This window comes from Mesoplodon mirus, assembly GCF_964341445.2.
Source record: "Mesoplodon mirus genome assembly, chromosome: 15".
NCBI classification, from domain to species: domain Eukaryota; kingdom Metazoa; phylum Chordata; class Mammalia; order Artiodactyla; family Ziphiidae; genus Mesoplodon; species Mesoplodon mirus.
The window spans coordinates 64,071,510-64,089,544 of record NC_138991.1 but is presented as its reverse complement, the minus strand read 5'-3'; the positions used below and the strand labels follow the sequence as shown (position 1 = coordinate 64,089,544).

At 60.1% G+C, this 18,035-nt stretch overlaps 1 protein-coding gene across 4 annotated transcripts in view; it reads right to left on the bottom strand.

Moving 5' to 3' along the window:
- Nucleotides 1–18,035, bottom strand: part of PKD1 (polycystin 1, transient receptor potential channel interacting) — a 48,391-nt gene that overhangs the window by 26,328 nt on the left and 4,028 nt on the right. For all 4 annotated transcript variants that reach the window (XM_082645256.1, XM_082645253.1, XM_082645255.1 and 1 more), the window contains exons 2-10: nucleotides 4,726–4,797; nucleotides 4,534–4,605; nucleotides 4,279–4,448; nucleotides 3,262–3,933; nucleotides 2,980–3,163; nucleotides 1,594–1,814; nucleotides 1,142–1,257; nucleotides 605–731; nucleotides 13–260 (exon numbers count right to left, since the gene is read on the bottom strand). In XM_082645256.1, coding sequence (XP_082501382.1) covers nucleotides 13–260; nucleotides 605–731; nucleotides 1,142–1,257; nucleotides 1,594–1,814; nucleotides 2,980–3,163; nucleotides 3,262–3,933; nucleotides 4,279–4,448; nucleotides 4,534–4,605; nucleotides 4,726–4,797 — 1,882 coding nt within the window. The remainder of the gene's footprint in view (nucleotides 1–12; nucleotides 261–604; nucleotides 732–1,141; nucleotides 1,258–1,593; nucleotides 1,815–2,979; nucleotides 3,164–3,261; nucleotides 3,934–4,278; nucleotides 4,449–4,533; nucleotides 4,606–4,725; nucleotides 4,798–18,035) is intronic.

Below are 18,035 nucleotides of genomic sequence, written 5' to 3'. Positions count from 1 at the left end.
AGTGATACACACCGAGTACTGGGCGGGGGGGCCCGCAGGCACAGAGAAGAGGAACTCTTTCCACAATGCATAGGAGACCCCAGGGAGCCCCAGCCCTGATGTGGATCCGTTGGCACAGGCCCGAAGGTGGCAGGGGGCGTCCAGAGGCAGGCAGATGTTGGATCTAGGGCACGGGTGTCCTTCTGGTGTGCATGTAGGGATGGGCTCAGTCCTGTTTTCCAGGGACCTACCCTGGGGCTCGCTGCTGTTTCCTGGGGCCCCTGCAAGCAAAGGAGGGGTGTCAGGTACCCCAATTTGCTAACAGATCATAAGGACGCCCTGCTACGACATGAGGTCTCGCCAGGCAGTGTACCCGGCCCCCACCATCACTCCTCTAACCCTCCCCACACCAGGCCAGCTGACTGACCCCGGCGAGTCCCCAGCCCCAGCAAGTTCCCCACCAAACCCATCCTTGGGATCCCCAGTATGAGTTGGCATCTCTGTGGACCCCACTCTGTCCACCTTGAGGCTGGAGACCAGTCCAGTGGGCAAGGGACCAGCAGACACCACAGTGCAGAAAGGCCGCTCGAGCCCCCCAAGTCCCACTGCCAGGATGGAGTCCCACCTGTTCCTCCCATGGCCCGATACACCTGCAGCCGCAGCTGGGCAGGCCCGCCGAGCTCCAGGGTCCCGAACTCGGCAGCAGTGAGGAAGGCTTCGCGGCTCGGGCTCAAGCCAGGAAACACCATCACCTGCCAGGGCAGGGGGGCCACTCAGCTCCACCGACCCCGGCCCTCAGCCGGCCCCACCCCAATGCCCAAACACCCACCAGGTCAGAGGGGAGGAGCCACCAGATGGGCCTTCAAGAGGTCCCCACTGGCCTCATTTCACACAATGGGAGACAATGTCACTCAGGAGAAAAAAATCAGGTCAAAACCATCTGTGAGCAACAGGAATTGTACTTTCATTTCTAAAAAATCTCCAAGCACTGAGAGAAAAGGCTCAGGAGCGTTCAGGGCTCTCCCGATGCCAGGCCTGGGTGCTACTCCCCTCTGCACTGACTCTACTGGACACAGAATGTTAATAAGGCCCAGAAAAAGGCTTCTTGTTTTTTAAAGAGAACTGCAACAGCCAGGGCAAGAAGCCTGGAAGGCCAGCCTACCTCAACGGGCTCCCGGGGGGCTGTAAGGGCCTCCTGCTGCACCAGGGGGCTCAGGGGCCCCTGCAGGTCCCCACTGGGTGCTCCCACGAGGAAGTTCTCTGCATCCCACACAGGGCCTGGGGTGCAAGTGTGCAATGAGGTGCTGTTCCCAGGCCGAGGAGTGTGTTGGGGGCCCAGGGTGGGGCCAGACCTGGGACTGAGCCACCTGGCAGTAGCCCCTGGCTCCCTCCACCTGTTTTGTCCAGTGTGGGCTCAGTCCGGGACAGTAGACACTCAGCAAACACCTAACAAACACTGAACAGCTAAGGAATGAAGTGGGGTGCCAGGGGCAGCTGTCCTGGCCAGGATGGAGGAGTTCCCGGGGTGGCCAGGGGACCCTGTATGCTTTGGAGGAGGGGTGTCCTGGGCCAGGGCAGCAGGTGCTCCCCAGCATCCCAGGGGCCCCAGCGCACCTCCGGGCCGCAGCTCACAGACGTAACTGTGCGGTGCCGAGCACAGGTCCGTGTTGCACTGCCCAGCAGGCCCGAGCCGCACGCAGCGCTCAGCTGTGGCGGGGTGCGGCTCCCCGGGCAGCCAGTTCTGGCAGCTCTCCAGGCTGAAGGCCTCACCCTGCGGCGCTGGGCCCACCTCTACCCCCTCCACAGCCGAGAAGCCAATCCACACGTCCAGGCTCCTGCAGGCAGACAGAGGGAAGGGCAGGTGCTCAGGGGCTCCCCGGAGATAAGCACCCCTCCCTCTGCCCTCTCTCTGGGGGCACCCTCCTCAGAGCAGCCTGTCAGGCAGGCTCTGCCTCTGTCCCCACTTTCCAAATGGGGAAACTGAGGCTCAGACATAACTTGGCAAGCAAGGCCCACACCAGTGCCCACCCAATCACCCATCTCATGGGGCCAGGGGCCCAGCTGAGGCCCTCGTGGGGCTCCATCTCACTCTGGCCCAGGGCCACGTAGACCTGTGTGTGCCCGGAGGTGAGGCTCCAGGTGTGGCATTTGGGGACCAAGACACCCACGTATCAGTCCCCAAACAGGCTACTCCCCACAGCTCTGCCAGGGCAGAGAGACCCTCCTGGAGGCAGGGCTTGTAGATACAAGGACAGGGACAAATACTGGGACAGGGTCAGACAGAGGGACAGGCAGCAGGGGTGGCTGAGGTGCTGTGGTCAGAGCTGGGTGCTGGGGCTTCATTACCACCTGGGAACCAAGTGACCTTGGGCAAGGGCTTTGACTGCTTTGGGCCTCGATTTCCCCTCGGGAAGTCCAGGGTGACCCACAGTCCAATCAGCCCCTTCCCACACAGGGACCCTGGGAGAGGAGGGGGGCCTGGCTCCACCCCATCCCACCCCCCAGCCATGGCAGGTGCTAAGGGCTGAGTAGAGACCAGGCGGGGCCGCCTATGGTGACCACTACAGAGCACATGCCCCCACAGGCCTGGGCAGCCAGAGCGTCCAAGAGGCTCCTTGTGCATGGGCAGCGCTTGGCAGCAGTGACCACTCGCAGGGGAGCAGCATGAGGAGGAGGAGGAAGCGCAGCCTCCGTGGTCACACCAGAACCTCCCCTGTCCCTGCCAGGAGGGGCCCAGCATGGGACAGTGGGGGCAGGATACAGGGCCGGGGGTGCACCTCCCACAGTGGGCACCCGTGTCCACATCTGTGCCAGGAGAGCTGATAGGAACGGCCACACGCAGGCACAACATGGCTCCTCATCCCCAGAGCCAGGCTGGCTGGGCGGAGACAGCACCTCCAGACACCCCAATGTGCTCATGCTCCATCCCCACCCCAGCACTCTGGGGACCTCCCCCCACCTCCTAGCCTCTCCGAGGACCAGCGGCATTTGGGCAGGCACCTGGTGACGCGGGAGACCAGGAAGTGCTGGATGGCAGGACTGTCCACCATGGCCAGGGCGGCCCCGGCCCAGGCCCGGCACTGCTCCTGTGCCTGCAGCCAGGCCGCCTTCTCCACCACCAGGCGGTAGCAGCGGCCATTACCAGGGAAGATCTCAGTGTCCGAGGGGCAGAGCGGATGCACCACTGGGGGGTCAGAGGGCAGAGAGACGGGGCATCGATGTGTGCCCAACCAGGGCTGCCCCACCCACCCCGACTCAGGCCCAGGGACGGGGCGGCCCCACCTCGAGCTGGCTCCTCGCCCAGGGCCACGATGCTGTAGGTGGCCTCGAGGCCGGAGCCGCCACGGTTTCGGACGCCAAGCTTCAGGGTCTCGTTGCTATGCACAGAGGCCAGACACATGAGCTCCAGGGCTACGGGAGCCGCCTCCACCCGCACCTCTGCCCAGAGCCGAGCAGAGCCGACCCCCAGGGCCAGCACGGCCGTCACGGGATAGCGCCCAGGCAGCACATAGTGGTGAACGGCATCCGGGCCAGCAACGTCCACCTCAGGGGAGCCATCGCCGAAGTCCCAGCGCGTGGAGCTGACTGGCAGTGAGGCAGTGACGTGGAAGGCTGCGGGCTGGCCAGAGGCCAGAGGTCCTTGGGGCCCCACCAGGGCAGCCCCTGGGGAGGCAGGGAAGATGTTCTGGAGGAGGGTGGGCCCCCGGCAGGTGGGGGCGGGGGTCAGTGGGGGGCTGGAGCAAGAGGGTAGGCAGGCCGAAGAGGCATTGGGAGGCCGGGCCAACCCGCACAGGCACCTGCCCTGCTCTGAGAGGGCCGCAAGGCCCTGGCCAGCCGCGAAGCAGAAGGCGCTGCAGGCCTCAGGAGCCAGCGGGCCCTCGTGGGTAGCTGAGAAAGCCACCAGCGCCACGGCGCCCGAGCTGTCGTCAGGGACACAGGCGACGTACTCCTCACCTGGAAGGGACAGGCAGGCTGGTCCCGAGGGTGCACCCCACCCCATTCTACACCCCAGATCACATCATCTCCGACCCTCCAACGGCTGCGTGGCGCTCACCCCCACCCCCAGGCTGGTCTCCCCACCTCCCGCCCACATGGTCCCCTGGAGCAGAGGGCCTCCCTGACCCCTCCCCCAGTCAGTCTGTCTCAGGCCCTGTAATTATTTCTCTCGTGCAGCTGTTCCCCGATCTCCATCTGCCACCCTAGGCTGGAGACCCCTGAAAACCGCAGGGTTCCCGCCGGCTGCTTGGCCAAGCTGCCCGGCAGGGAGGGACCAAGCATGTCCCGCCCACCCGCACTCACCACAGCCGCTGTCCAACAGGGGCCCGCTGAGGAGGGGCCGGCCGGCCAGAGGGCCGGGCCCAGCGCACGTGGCCGCCTCGGGCCGCACCACGCGGACCTGCTGCTCCTCTGCCCAGCGCGGCAGCCAGGCCAGACCACAGTCACACTCCAGCGGGTTCCCGCTCAGGTTTCTGCAGGGGGCGGGGCAGGCTCAGAGGGCAGGTGTGGGGGCCACGGGCCCAGCTGCCGACAGCCACCAAAACCAACAAAACTTACATTTCACTTAAATTAAATAAATTAGCAAATATTCCTTCTTCTAATGTAGAAATCTTGTTGTTGCTTATGTCCCTGGAAGAAAGGAGAGATTCGACAAGGTCTGACGTGAGCCCCCTTAACTGCAACAGTGACAGGCAGCCGCCACCTGCCTACTGCGTGGAATCCCGCAGCGGCCCTGGAGGGGACACTCACAGCTCCGTCAGCGCCGAGAGGTTCCCCAGGAGCCCAACGTCCAGCGCCCGGAGCAGGTTGTGGGAGACGTCTCTAGAGAGTAAAGCAGCTGCAGGTCAGTGCTGGGGCCCAAGGCAGGGCACAGAGTCCACCCGGGCCCACCTCAGATGCTCTCCAGCTGTAGCCTCCCACCCTCTGAGCTCCCTCTTCCCAGGACCAGAGGTGGAAGACCTGAATGAACTCTCATCTGGAGAGCCCGAGGCAGGAGAGAGCTGGCCCCTCAGCACTCCATCCATGCCCTGCCCCTTCCCCTCCCACCCCCTGCCCCCTCGCCCAGCAGGACTACACCATGGAGGGCAGGCTTCACCCCTCCACACAGGGTTCAGAACACACAAGGCAGCCCAGGGGTTTCCAGGGCCAGGGGCCCAGCTGCTACCAGCTGGAGGGTGGGGGAATGTGGCACAGACCACACAAACGGGAAGGGGGCTCTGGTGGACGACCCCATAGCAGAGCAGTACTGACAGCCCGTGCTAAGTCTCTGGGGTCTGGGCACCAGAGTTAGAGCTGGATCTCCGTAATTGCAGGCCCTCAAGGGCAACAGAACCATATTAGAGAACCGAACCTGGTGCAAGACACGGCAGAAGAGTCACGGGCTCTCAAACAATGAAACTATGAGCAGAAATACAACATCAAAAGCCAAAGGATCCAGCTGCACAAAAACACGCAACTTCCACACAAAACATCATAAAATCAGAGAACAAACAACAAGCTGGGAAAAGCACTAGCAACTTAGATGACGGATCAAAGGCCCGTAATCCCCGTCCCACATATGCTGTTAACAAACCATAAAGAAAGCAAGCTATTCCAGGGGGAAAACAAGGCCAAAGATGAGAATAGACAAGATTAACGAAACATACACAAAGGTCACAGATACACAGAAAAACGCTGGTCTCATAACAACCGAAGAAACACCCATGAAAACAGCACAACAGCACTATTTGTCTACCATCACCCCCAGTGCAGGTGACGTGGTGGTGACACACCAGTGACTACACTCCAATGACTACATCACCCCAGCCCCTCGCAAGTCTTTCCGAGGTTACACTCTCTAGCCAACGATTCTACCTCCCCGCCTGGCATAGAGGTGGAGGCCAGTCACCCAGCCAGTCCACCTCCTGGTCAGGGACCCCGGACCAGCCTGACTCAGTGGACACCTCCAGTCGCCACTCCCCCCAGGCCACAGGTCTATACCTCCCGCCATAGTCTCCAAACTGACGAGGCCTGGGCCTTCCACCCTTGGAGCCTCTGCCCTTCCAGGTGTCACTCTGGCCCTCTGATGTCCCCAGAATGCCTCTCACCAGGCCTGCCCTTCCCACTGATGACCACCCAGTCATACAGAGGCCAAAGGTCTGTCAATGCCTCCTCCAGGCCTATCTGTTTCCAGGTCCTGTCAACCCAGCTCCTAAAACATTCATACTCCCCCACCCTACCTGAGCCACAGCCTGGTCCAGACCCCCATCCCTGGGCATCCACCCAGCCTTCACAGTCCCTCTAATCCGTGCTCCCATGGCAGCCTGAGGGGTGTCCGGAAGCCCAGCTCCATCAGCCACCCTCTGGAATGGGTTTTGCTCTCTCCAGCTGCCCCACATACAGCAAGAACTTAATAAGAACTGGCTGGTGTGAAGACAAGGCCCTCCTGGAAGCCAGGGGCCTGAGTGCCAGCCCAGACCCCAAGACCATGCCCAGGGGTGGTGCTGGGATGCCTGGTATGATACCTCTGCCTGGCTCACAATGTCCAGGACCACTTCTGGAATGAGGCTCAGGAAATGGCCCCCACTCCAGGCCCTGACCACTGCTCCTTCCTGGGGACCTGTTATCCACATGGGGCCTCATGGCCACCTACACCCAAATACTGGCTGGGGGCCAAGGGCTGGGGGCCAGTTCTCAGTCAGGCTGCTCACGTGATCCTGGCTTCCAACACAGCCAGGTGGCCACCTGGGGGACTTCTGGAGGGGCACCACCTGCCTGCAGCTGACATGAAGGAAGCCAGGCCCAAAGGGGCTCCTGTCCCCCTCTGGCCCCCACCAAGGCAGTGAGGAAAGGGAGACTGTGGACGCACTCAGCTAACCCCTGGGAGCCTGGTCTCTCCCTCTGCATAGGGGGCAGCCATCGGGAGACCTGGCGCTGAGTGGACGGCACGTGGACATGACGTGCTCAGCTGGTGCTGGCTGCAGCCTGCCTGGGGAGGCAGCAGGCCACAGGCAGCCTCCAAATCATACGGCCTCAGGCAGGAGGTACAGGCAGCAGGTGGGCAAAGGTGGGCAAGACCGAAGTTCTCCCCTGAATCGGGGGCCTCCTCAAGAGGGGCTGTGAGTAGAACCTCGGGCACAGTCAAAAGAGCTACACAGCTGCAAGGGGCAGGGTCCTCCCAGCAGCGGGACCTCTGAGACTGGATGGGGGTCCCACAGGGTCAGGGCTGGGGCTGCAGCTCCTGCTGGGATCAGATGGGGACGGAGGCTTCAGCCCAGAGGACCTGCAGCCCCATCGCTGCTCTGACCAGTGGCCTGACTGTGCAGGCCGGGGGGACACCTGATTTGGCAAAGGCTCTATCCCGGCAACAAGTGCAAAACGGCAGTGTGGGCGCCCCCCAGTAACGCCGCATGCCCTGAGAGTCCGACTGCTTTGGGCACCAGAACAGCCACATGCACGCCCCGAGGCACAGCCGTCTTTCCCCTCGCCCACGAGATGTGACAGGAGCTGGTCAGCAGGTGTGGCTCACATCCCCACTTAGCCACAGAGGCAGGAGAAACGCAGCTGCAAGATGCAGTCCCCCCGCTCCCCGTGACTGTTCAAACTCTAAAGAAAGCGCTGGAGGGGTGCACGGTAATAACTCCACTCCTGAGAGCAGGCAGGCCCCTCCATTTCCCACACTTTCATTCTGCTCTTCAAGCAGGAGAAAGTCGGTGCAGGAGGGGACAGACAGGATGCCCAGCAGGACCTAGAGCGGGGGCTTCAGAGGGGAGCAGACGGTGAGGGGCTGGGCAAGGGGGGCCAGCAGCCACACCAACCAGGGAGGTCAGGGCAAGGCCTCCTCCACTCCAAGAAGTGGCACTGTCCACTGACAGTGGGCTCAAGGCCAGAGCTCCGCCCGACTCACCTGAGCCAGGGGCCCCGGACAACCTCACTGAGCAGCTGGGTTTCCCATCTGGATACTGGCGGGTGTGCGCACGCGCACGCAGGTCCCTTCCCCTAAAGGCTGCATGACAGGGAGCCCATGCCCAGAGCATGGGTCCCAGGAACTCCAGGAGCAGAGGCCCTTGGGGGTCAGGGGACATAGTGACGGGACCCTCTGGCAGGGTCACCTCTGCCCCTCACAACGGAGCCTAGCTTCCCTCTTCCATCTGGCGGTGCCACTGGGTAAGCCAAGCTGGGTGCTCACAAGCAAGCCAAGAGCAGTGGGGGAGGCAGCGGTCGGCCTTCCTCCGGGGTGTGCAGTGCCCTCCACAGCAGCCCCGCCCAACCCCGGCCGGCCGATCCAGCGCACAGACTGGGAGACCAGGCCCAGCAGGATATGGGAGACACGGGATTTGCGTGTGGCATGGCAGCTGCAACTGCCCAGGCCTAAGGGAGCCCATGGCACCTGTGCATCACTGTGTTAAACCGCTGAAGTTCGCTCAAAGCCTTCAGTCTGTTGCTGAGTGAGCACGATGCCAATGCACGGCCGCAGAGCCCTGGATTCTCAATGGTTGGCGAAGATTCCACATACAAATTCTTTGAGTTTATCCTCATTGATCCGTTCAATAAAGCTACAGGAAGGAATCCTGACACGCAGCAGATCACCAAAGCACGGTGAGGCTCTCGCCACGCAGCCTGGAAAAGGCGTAACGCTCTCCAGCACTGCTGTTACTGCTAACGGAAGCAATGCCTGTAAAACTCCTACCTAATAAACAATTTGGGACAGTCTCATCCGCTTTAAAAAAAAAAGAGACACACACATGGTGTCTCCCAGTACAGGCCAAGGCCCTCTACCACTGCACACGAACATGTGTGCCCAGAGGTGGGCTGCTGGGGCATCCACACCATCCCCGGGGTGGGGTGAGGCAGGCCAGGAGACCAGGGAAAGGCAGACAGACTCCACCCAATGTCAAGTACAACGCACCAAGTGGGGACGGCTGTGCCCTGAGAAACTTCAGTTAGACTCAAGCAGGGGCTCCTCTGAGGCTAAAGGGAGAACAGCTGTGGAATCTGTGCCTCTGAGAAGTAGAGCTGCAGGGGCCCAGAAGCAAAAGCCCTAGGCAGGGGCTTCCCTGGTGGCGCAGTGGTTGAGAGTCCGCCTGCCGATGCAGGGGACACGGGTTTGTGAGCCGGTCCGGAAAGATCCCACATGCCACGGAGCGGCTGGGCCCGTGAGCCCTGGCCGCTGAGCCTGTGCGTCCGGAGCCTGTGCTCCGCAATGGGAGAGGCCACAACAGTGAGGGGCCCGCGTACTGCAAAAAAAAAAAAAAAAAAAAAAAGCCCTAGGCAGTCAGATGATCCAGAGACGGGGACTGGGGGACAGTGGGACACAAGGGTGAGTGCAGGCATGAGACACCCACCAGGGGCACCAGGGACAGCTCCCTAGCCAGGGCCTCAAGCAGAAGAGGAAAGAAGGAAAATCCCTACAATGTTTTTCCACATCCCATTTTCTGGAAAATCCATCATTAGCAGCAGCTGCTGGGCACCATCTGAGGTGCCAGAAAAACCAGGGCAGGAGGCGGGAGCCAGGTCTACCTCAGTGTCCCAGCCAACGCCCACCCTGGCAGGACACCATCATCCCTGGCCTTACTGGCCCATGGCTCTTGGCCATCCTGGGCCCAGCTAAGTCTTCTATCCAGCTTGGCCTGGCCCAGCTGCCCCCAGGAGGCTTTCCCCCCGACTGACGAAGACAGCCTCACCCCGTCATGGGTGCTGGCCACGTGCTCCCCATGCTCCCAGCCCCAGGGAGCCCCTTCTCCCCAGGACTCACCTGGGCCTGGTCAGGGCCCACGGTGCAGAGAAAGACCCTGCCCGGCAAAGCTCCTGCGGCCTGAAGGCAGAACCAGGACAAAAGCCAGGTGCATCACCACAGGCCAGGGCTGCCTCGGAGCATCCGTAAGGGGCGTGCCACGGCTAACAGTGTGGCGGGGGTGCAGAGAGGACACTGGAGGAGGGCCTCCGGAGGCAGACACTGGTGGAGTCCTCACCCGGCTTCAAGGCCCTGAATAGCCACTTTTCCACATCTCCATCTGCTTTTTTTAAAAAATAAAATTATCTTTGGCTGCGTTGGGTCTTCGTTGCTGCACGTGGGCTTTCTCTAGTTGCGGTGAGCGGGGCTACTCTTCGTTGCAGCGTGCAGGCTTCCCATCGTGGTGGCTTCTCTTATTGCAGAGCACAGGCTCTAGGTGCGCAGGCTTCAGTAGTTGTGGCAGATGGGCTCAGTAGTTGTGGCTTGCGGGCTCTAGAGTGCAGGCTCAGTAGCTGTGGCACACAGGCTTAGTTGCTCCACGGCATGTGGGATCTTCCCGGACCAGGGCTCAAACCCGTGTCCCCTGCATTAGCAGGTGGATTCTTTTTTTTTTTTTTTTTACAAATTTTATTTATTTATTTATTTATTTCTGTCTGCATTGGGTCTTCATTGCTGCACATGGGCTTTCTCTAGTTGCAGCGAGTGGGGGTAACTGCTTGTTGCGGTACACGGGCATCTCACTGTGGTGGCTTCTCCTGTTGCAGAGCACGGGCTCTAGGCACGCGGCCTTCAGTAGTTGTGGCTCACGGGTTCTAGAGCGCAGGCTCAATACTTGTGGCACACGGGCTTAGTTGCTCTGCAGCATGTGGAATCTTCCCGGACCAGTTGCTCTGCAGCATGTGGGATCTTCCAGGACCAGGGCTTCCCAGACCAATCCCCTGCATTGGCAGGCAGATTCTTAACCTCTGCGCCACCAGGGAAGTCCCTCCATCTGCTTTTGCGGTCACTGTTCTGGGGGAATGCCAAGGCTGCTGTGGGCCAGCCCCACCCCACCCCCAGCCCCTCGGGTTTCCACTGCACCCCCCTGACATCATCATAGTCACTGATGCCCTGCCCCCAACTCAGGTTCCCTCTGTCTTACAAAGCGGGGCGGTGGGGAACACAGCAAGCCCAGGGAGCCACCTAAAGGAGCGCGAGGAGCCCAGCAGAGCTGGCAGAAGCAGCAGAGGCTGGCTAAGCACCACAGCGGCCAGCCCCCACTAGGAAGAGAGCCAGCACCCAAGAGGTCCTAGGCCAAGCAGGGTCCACCCTCTGGCCATGTGGACCCTCCCAGACCCCTCCAAGGCCCAAGCCAGCAACTTCCAGGGACCCCAAGGCTGGAGGGGTCAGGCCAGGTAGGGGGAGAGGTGACCTGGGGACCACACACACCACCTGGGGATAGGCACACACCCACATCAGCACAAGACACGTGTCACCTCCCTGGGAACCAGGGACCAGGCTAGCCCACAGCACTGGATGGAGATGGGGGCTTTCTCATACCTGGCCCGTTCCCTCCTGTTCCCTCTCCTGACCCAAGACAGGTAAGTGTGTTGGGGGAGGAGTGAAGACCCCTGTTCTGCCCCCACACCTGGGCCTTCCTTCTCCTCTTCCCACAGTGCCCAGCTGTCACTGGAGAGCCCAGTCTGCCCCAACTCCCCCTGCCTTCCAAATCAGACATCCGGCTTCCCGGGGGAGCACGTCCTTCTGGCTTCGATCTTTCCTATTCCGAGCAGGACCTGGGGGTGGGGGAGAACCTCTGCTTCCACCACCAAGCTGGAGGTGTCCAGCGGAAGGTGCTGAGGGCCCCTCATCCTGTGGACAATGGTGGCTCCCCCAACCTCCCCACACAGGGCTCAGCCCCTGCATCCAGCCTCTGCTCACATCCTAGTTCTCGCAGAGGGGCAGGGAAGGGTGCCCTCAGGGCCCAGCAGGGAGAGATGGGGAGGGGGCTGTTAGATAAAGCCGAGTGGGAAGAGGTGTGTGAGGTGGAGGCCAAGGAGAGGGTCGTTTTTGAGCCCTGGGTGGCTCCAAGTGCAGTGCCTCCTAGAGCTGAGGAAATGGAGACCGCAGATCAGCCAGGACCCTGCCCTGCAGCCCCAAGCAGCCTCAGTCTCCTTCTCTGTCAAGGCGGGGGAGTGGCCGGGGTGCCTGCTCCCCAGTCCAGATGCCAGGCGGGGTCTGGGGGCCAGCCGGAGCCCCCAAGGAAACATCTGCACATTCCAGACGCATGTGGTCAGCAGTGGAGGCGAGCACCAGGCCCCAGCCCAGCACCCCACCCGGCGCTGGCCGCCACGCTGGAAACAGGGCTTGGGGGGGAATGGGCTCCGGAGAGGCCGCCTGCAGATGTTACGTAACCACTCTGCCCGAGCCAGCAGCTGCCTCCTCCCTCTGGCAGGACAGGACAGAGCTGCGGCAGGAGAAGGCCCCCCACTCCCCATCCGAGGCCCAGGGCTCCTGCTTCCCGCTCTCGCTGGGCTTCCAGAAATGCAGCCTCAGCTGCCCTGTCCTCTCCATGGAGGCCCCAGGGCTCCAGGGAAACAGGCTTCCCTCAGCCCAGCCACGGGGGACCCCCAACACATCCCCTCAGGAGCCAGGTTGAGGCAGAAGGGATGAGAGGCCACAGGCTGGTCCCGGCGCCCTGGGACCCCACAGGCTGGTCCAGACCCCACCCACACGCTCGGCTCCCAGTGCCCCCACTCAACGCCGCGGTAACGGCTCCTTCTGGCAGCGGGACGGGGTGGGTCAGTTTGAGTCTAGTAACCTCACTCTGTCTTCATTCCCTTCTATTTATGGTGAGAGAGGCTGGCTTCCAGGGGCGGAAATGATGATGTTTAAACTAATGAATTCGTTTTGGAGAGAGAGCCGATCTGAAGAAAAACATGCGGAGAGGGTGAGCTGCAGGGGTGGGCAGGGGGCAGGCCCTTGGCGCAAGGGGCATGGAGGGGCCAGCCCGAGCCACCCACCCCCATCTGGCGCCAAACTAGGGCCCAGAAGGGGGGTCTGGACCTCAAAGACAGGGAAAGGCCTGTGAGAGCCCCCTGGCGCCTTGTCCCAGGGTGTCGGAATAGGAGGTGGCCTGTGTTTCCCTGAGCATGTTATGGGCTCCCTCACCAGGCGTGGCCATCCCACGACTGAACCATCACCAGGATGAGACACAGGCGTCTGGTGTGGTGACATCCCCTGCCCAGGAACCCCCTGGAACTATAGGCCAGGACAAGGAAGGGAGCCCCAAAGAGGGGCCTTCCCAGATCAGCCTACAAAGAGGCAGCCACCGTCAGAGCATTAATAAGACCGGGGGCAGGGGGTGGCAAGGGGCTGAGAAAGAGGGGACCCTCCCAGGAGAGGGCCCAGCTTGCCCCTCCACCTGCAGCTGGGGATTTGGGGCCACTCTTCAGAGCAAGGGGAGGAAAAGGACTAGTATCCAGGGACGCTGGCGCCCAGGTGCTGCCTTCAGCTGGGATGTCCCTCTGCACTCTGGCCCGTCACAGCCAGCCAGGGCAGGGGCTGCACCGACCCCTTCTACAGATGGAAACGCTGAGGCTCCAGGAGGCTGCCCTCCTCACCCTGTGGTCGCTCCCGAGAGTCCGAACAGTGAGGGAGAAAGGTAGCCGGGGCTCTCCCCATCCTGGCTTGGGAGCCGGCACATGGCCTCCAGAATTCCAGGGGCAGAAGCATCATCCAGCGTGGCCAGCAATCCCGTCACCCAGTCGGCCGCTGGGCACGGCCACTGGGCTACAGGGCTCAGTTTAGAGGTGCAGGATCTGGAGGCCCCAGGTGCTTTTAGCCTTGCCCAGAGCACTGGCCCTCATTCCTTGCCTCAGCCAAAAGGCAAGGCTGGCTTCTGCCCCGCCTCAGGACAGAGCCCTTTCCAGGGCAGCCCCATAGGATCCCAGAGTGGACTCCAGGTCTGCTAGAACTGGGGACACACTTTGCCAGGCCTGGGCCCATGGGCACCTCAGAGGGAGAAAGAGCCCTGCCCACTGTGGCCCCCAAATGTAGCCCCCTCCCTGGCATGGGCGGCTGGGTACCACTGGGCCCTTCGGCAGAGACAACTGCCAAGCCATAAAGAACGAGGTGTTCCGGCAAGAAAGGACATGAGCCGCATTTTCCAGCTGCGACTGCCCAGCAGCGAGACTGCAGGCACGCGGCCTGGCCGGCCAGCACAGAGGGTGAGCCCCAGCGCACCCATCTCAGGCGGCGGCCGCCACCCCAGACAGCGCAGCCAGAGCAGGGTGTTTTCATTCCAGCACTCAGTGGGCTGGGCCCGGCTGGGTTCCCGTTGTGGCGCTGGCCGCCGCAGAGTGTTCCGGAAAGGAAAATGTGTGTCTCATCCAAAATGGCTTCCTCACTTGAAACCAAACCCCAGCCGGGGTCCCCTCGGGAGCCAGGGTCCCCACACGCCCACCCACATGGCACAGGCCCCCCGGGTTGGGGGCGAAGGCAGTGGCACCGCCACCCGGCCAGCTGTCACAAGACGGCAGAGCAGCCGGAGAGGAGCCCGAACCTAACCTCCGAGGCGGAAGCCACAGGACGGGCCTGCAGAGATCTGGGAAAGGGAGACCGAGTCTGCGCACAATGGGCACACCTGCCCCGAAAGCGCCCGCACCGGTCAGCTCCTCAAGGGGCAACACGAGGGCTGCGGTGAGCGGGGCAGTCACGGGGAGCACTGAGCAGCTCGAGTGTGCGCAGATTCCAATGGTGCCTCATCAGCTCAGGGCACAGAACAAGGTGTACACGAGAGCTCACAGTGCTGTTTATGCCTCATAACTTCACCATGTTACACATCCACACACGAAGACATCGAACACACAAATGCATAAAACAGATAAAAACACAAGAGAAACATGCCAGGTGTGACACATCCCAACAGCCATCTGGCTTTGCATTGAAGGCACCTCTGAGGCCAGACCAGAGGAGGCAGGAAGGCTTCTGGACAGGGGGCCTCCTGGACTGGGTGCTGAGGGGTGTGTAGGAGCCTGCCTGCCCAAGGCTCATCTGTGCGTTTCCCATCTGCTGCAGCATTTGGTCTGAGCAACACAGTCACGGGCACATGTGCAACAGTTCAGGGGCACCTCTCCTCAGGCTTTTTGTCTGCTCTGCGGCAGGGCAGGTCCTAGGGGCCCAACTCCTGTCAGTGCTTGGGTATAAGGTAATGGGCTCTGAGAACACAGAGAAGGGACTGGGGGGCCACTCTGGCAACAGTTATGATTATTGTGGCCACCATCAACCGAGTCCCGTGGGTGCACCATACACCCTCACCTCTGAAGCCCCACAACCACATAAGGTTCATCCACTCATGGTACCCATTTTGCAGGTGAGGCAACTGAAACTCAGAGAGGCCGAGTGACTCAGCCAAGGTCATATAGGAAGTGGAAGAGCTGGGATGTGAACGAGGTCTGACCCAGAGCCTAAGTCCCCTACTCCTGTGTTCCTTGTCTCCCTCCTGGAACCAAACAGAAAGTCAGTGGGGAGGACCAGAGCAGGGACAGCCAAGGGAATTTCAAGGAGGGAGCTGGTGGCAAGGGCTGGGGAGGGCAGGGCCAGGCAAGCAGCTGGGGCCTGAGTCCAGAGTCCACCTGGTCCCATTCAAACATACCCCAGCCCCACTCAGGGATGCCCCCACTGCCACCTCTGTCTGCTGACGAAGCAGGTCACTGGTGCTGTACCCCAGGCCCCCAAATGCAGTGCCAGGGATATGTCCCAGAGCATGCTGATGAAATCACCTCTCTGCCACAACCTACCAGCCACGTGACCCTAGGAAGTGACTCAACCTCTGGGAGCCTCAGTTTCCTGGTCTGTAAAATGGAACCAAGTGTGGTTCTAACCCAACTGCACTGCGCCAACACATCACAAGAAAAGGGCTCAGCAGAGAGTCCCCACTCATGGCAACTGTGGAGAAGACAAGGCGGCTGTGGAAGTGGGGTGCACCCCTGGGATATTTTCTTCAGAGATTTGTTTTATAATTCACATACTATAAAGCTCACCCTTCTAAAGTTTACAATTCAGTGGTTTTTAGTATATTCTCAAGGTTGTGCAACCACCACCACCACCATCTAATTGCAGAACATTTTCATCCCCCCAAACAGAAACCCCACAATGCTGGCCTCCATCCCCCACCCCCATCCCCCATCCCAGCTGTAGACACTAGTCTGCTTGTGCCTACATGGATTGGCCTGTTCTTGACATTTCTTATCAGTGCAATCATGCAACATGTGGCTTTTTGTGTCTGGCTTCTTTCACTGAACATGTTTTCAAGGCTCATCCACGTTGTAGCATGTATCAGTACTTCATTCTTTTTCATGGCTGAATAATATTTCATGAACAGACCACATTCTGTGTATCTATTCATCTCTTGATAGACACCTGAGTTGTTTCCACCTTCCAGGTACTATGAATAATGCTGCTACGGACACTTGTGTACAAGTTTTTGTGTGGACGTAGGTTTCGCATCTCTTGGGTGTACATACACCTGGGAGGAGAATGGCTGGGCCCTATGCTAACTCTACGCTTAGCTTAATCTTCTGTAGAGCTGCCATACTTTTCTCCAAAATGCCACCCCATCCTACATCCCCACCAGCTGTGCACGAGGATTCCAATTTCTCCACGTTCTCACCAACACTCCTTATTGTCTGTCTTTTGGTGACAGCCATCCCAGTGGGTGTGAAATGGTATCTCACTGTAATGTTGATTTGCATTTCCCTGAAAGCTAGACACTGAGCATCTTTTCATGTGCTTATTGGTCATTTGTGTATCTCCTTTGGAGATTGATCTGTTCAGATCCTTTGCCCATTTTTTATTTTTATTTTTTTTAATTTATTTATTTATATTTATTTTTGGCTGTGTTGGGTCTTCGTTTCTGTGCAAGGGCTTTCTCCAGTTGCGGCAAGCGGGGGCCACTCTTCATCGCGGTGCATGGGCCTCTCACTGTCGCGGCCTCTCCCGTTGCAGAGCACAGGCTCCAGATGCGCAAGCTCAGTAGTTGTGGCTCACGGGCTTAGTTGCTCCGCAGCATGTGGGATCTTCCCAGACCAGGGCTCGAACCCATGTCCCCTGCATTGGCAGGCAGATTCTTAACCACTACGCCAACAGGGAAGCCCCTTTGCCCATTTTTTAGCATTGAGTCATAAAGGTTTTTATGTATTCTAGCTACAAGTCCTTCATCAGACAGATGGTTTGCACATGTTTTCCCCACCCTGCAGTCGTTTTGCAGGTGTGTTCACCCTCCTGGATGGTGGCTGTCCTCACTGCTCCCAGCTACTGCCTGGCTCCTGAGGGTTACTGGCACTGGGAATGCTCTGGTTGTTGGTCCCTTCATGTCCCCAGGTGTCACAGATGAAGCTGAAGCCTCCCCATTCACCTGCCTGACCTGCCAGGGGACCTCATACAGAAGGCAGGGTGTGCCCTCTTGTCCACAGTTCAGACAAATCTGCAGTCTCTGTCTTACCACAAAACTAATGTTACATGTGCACTTAGTCTGCATTTCCAAGTGCCAGCTATCATATGCAGCTCAGGGAATGTGAGGGAGAGACCAGCTGGGTACGCAGGACACCCAGGGCCTCCTGAAACCCACTGTCTCCACGCCCCAGCTAGTGTTCTTTCTAGAAGATGTCAATCATGATGCTTCTCTCCTGGGTCCCTCAATGCTGCCCCCTTGCTCTCTCAATAGAGGCCCCACCTCCCACCCCTCCATCACCTGGCACCTCTGAGACTCTACCAGGCTGTCCCCTCTATCTGGGACGCTCTCTCCCAGCCCCTGCATGACTCCTGCGTGAGCACTGAGTCTTGGCTTCAATGTTACCTACACTGGGGATCCTTCCAGAGAGCCCCTCCAAAACGGCCTCCTCCCCATCATCTGTCTTTTGGTTTAACACTGGCTCTGCTGTCATAAAAGCCTCAGAGACGTGGGCCTTGAAGACCCCTGGCACAGGGCCAGGCACACAGCAGCCAGGCCCTCCCTCTGGTGAGGGCCCAGAGACAGGCCCCTCCGCTGCCCCGCCAGCCCTCAAAGCAGCCACGTGCATGACACCTGCAATCTAACATGTTACACACATGCCACGCCCACGTCAAGCCCAGGGGTCTACTCTCCGATGTCCACCTTCCCTCACACCCATGTCCTGTGCAGGCCCCAGGGGCTGAGTCTCCCAGAGACTCCCCTATTATTTAGGGGCACAGGCAAGGAAGGGCGAGGCCCTGGGTGCCCCCAGCCAATGGAAGACCCTAAGGCCCCAATATTTTAATCAGCGAACCAAGTGCCTATCGAGTCCCTGCTCTGAGCCTAGTCCTAGACCCAAACATTCACAAGACAGTA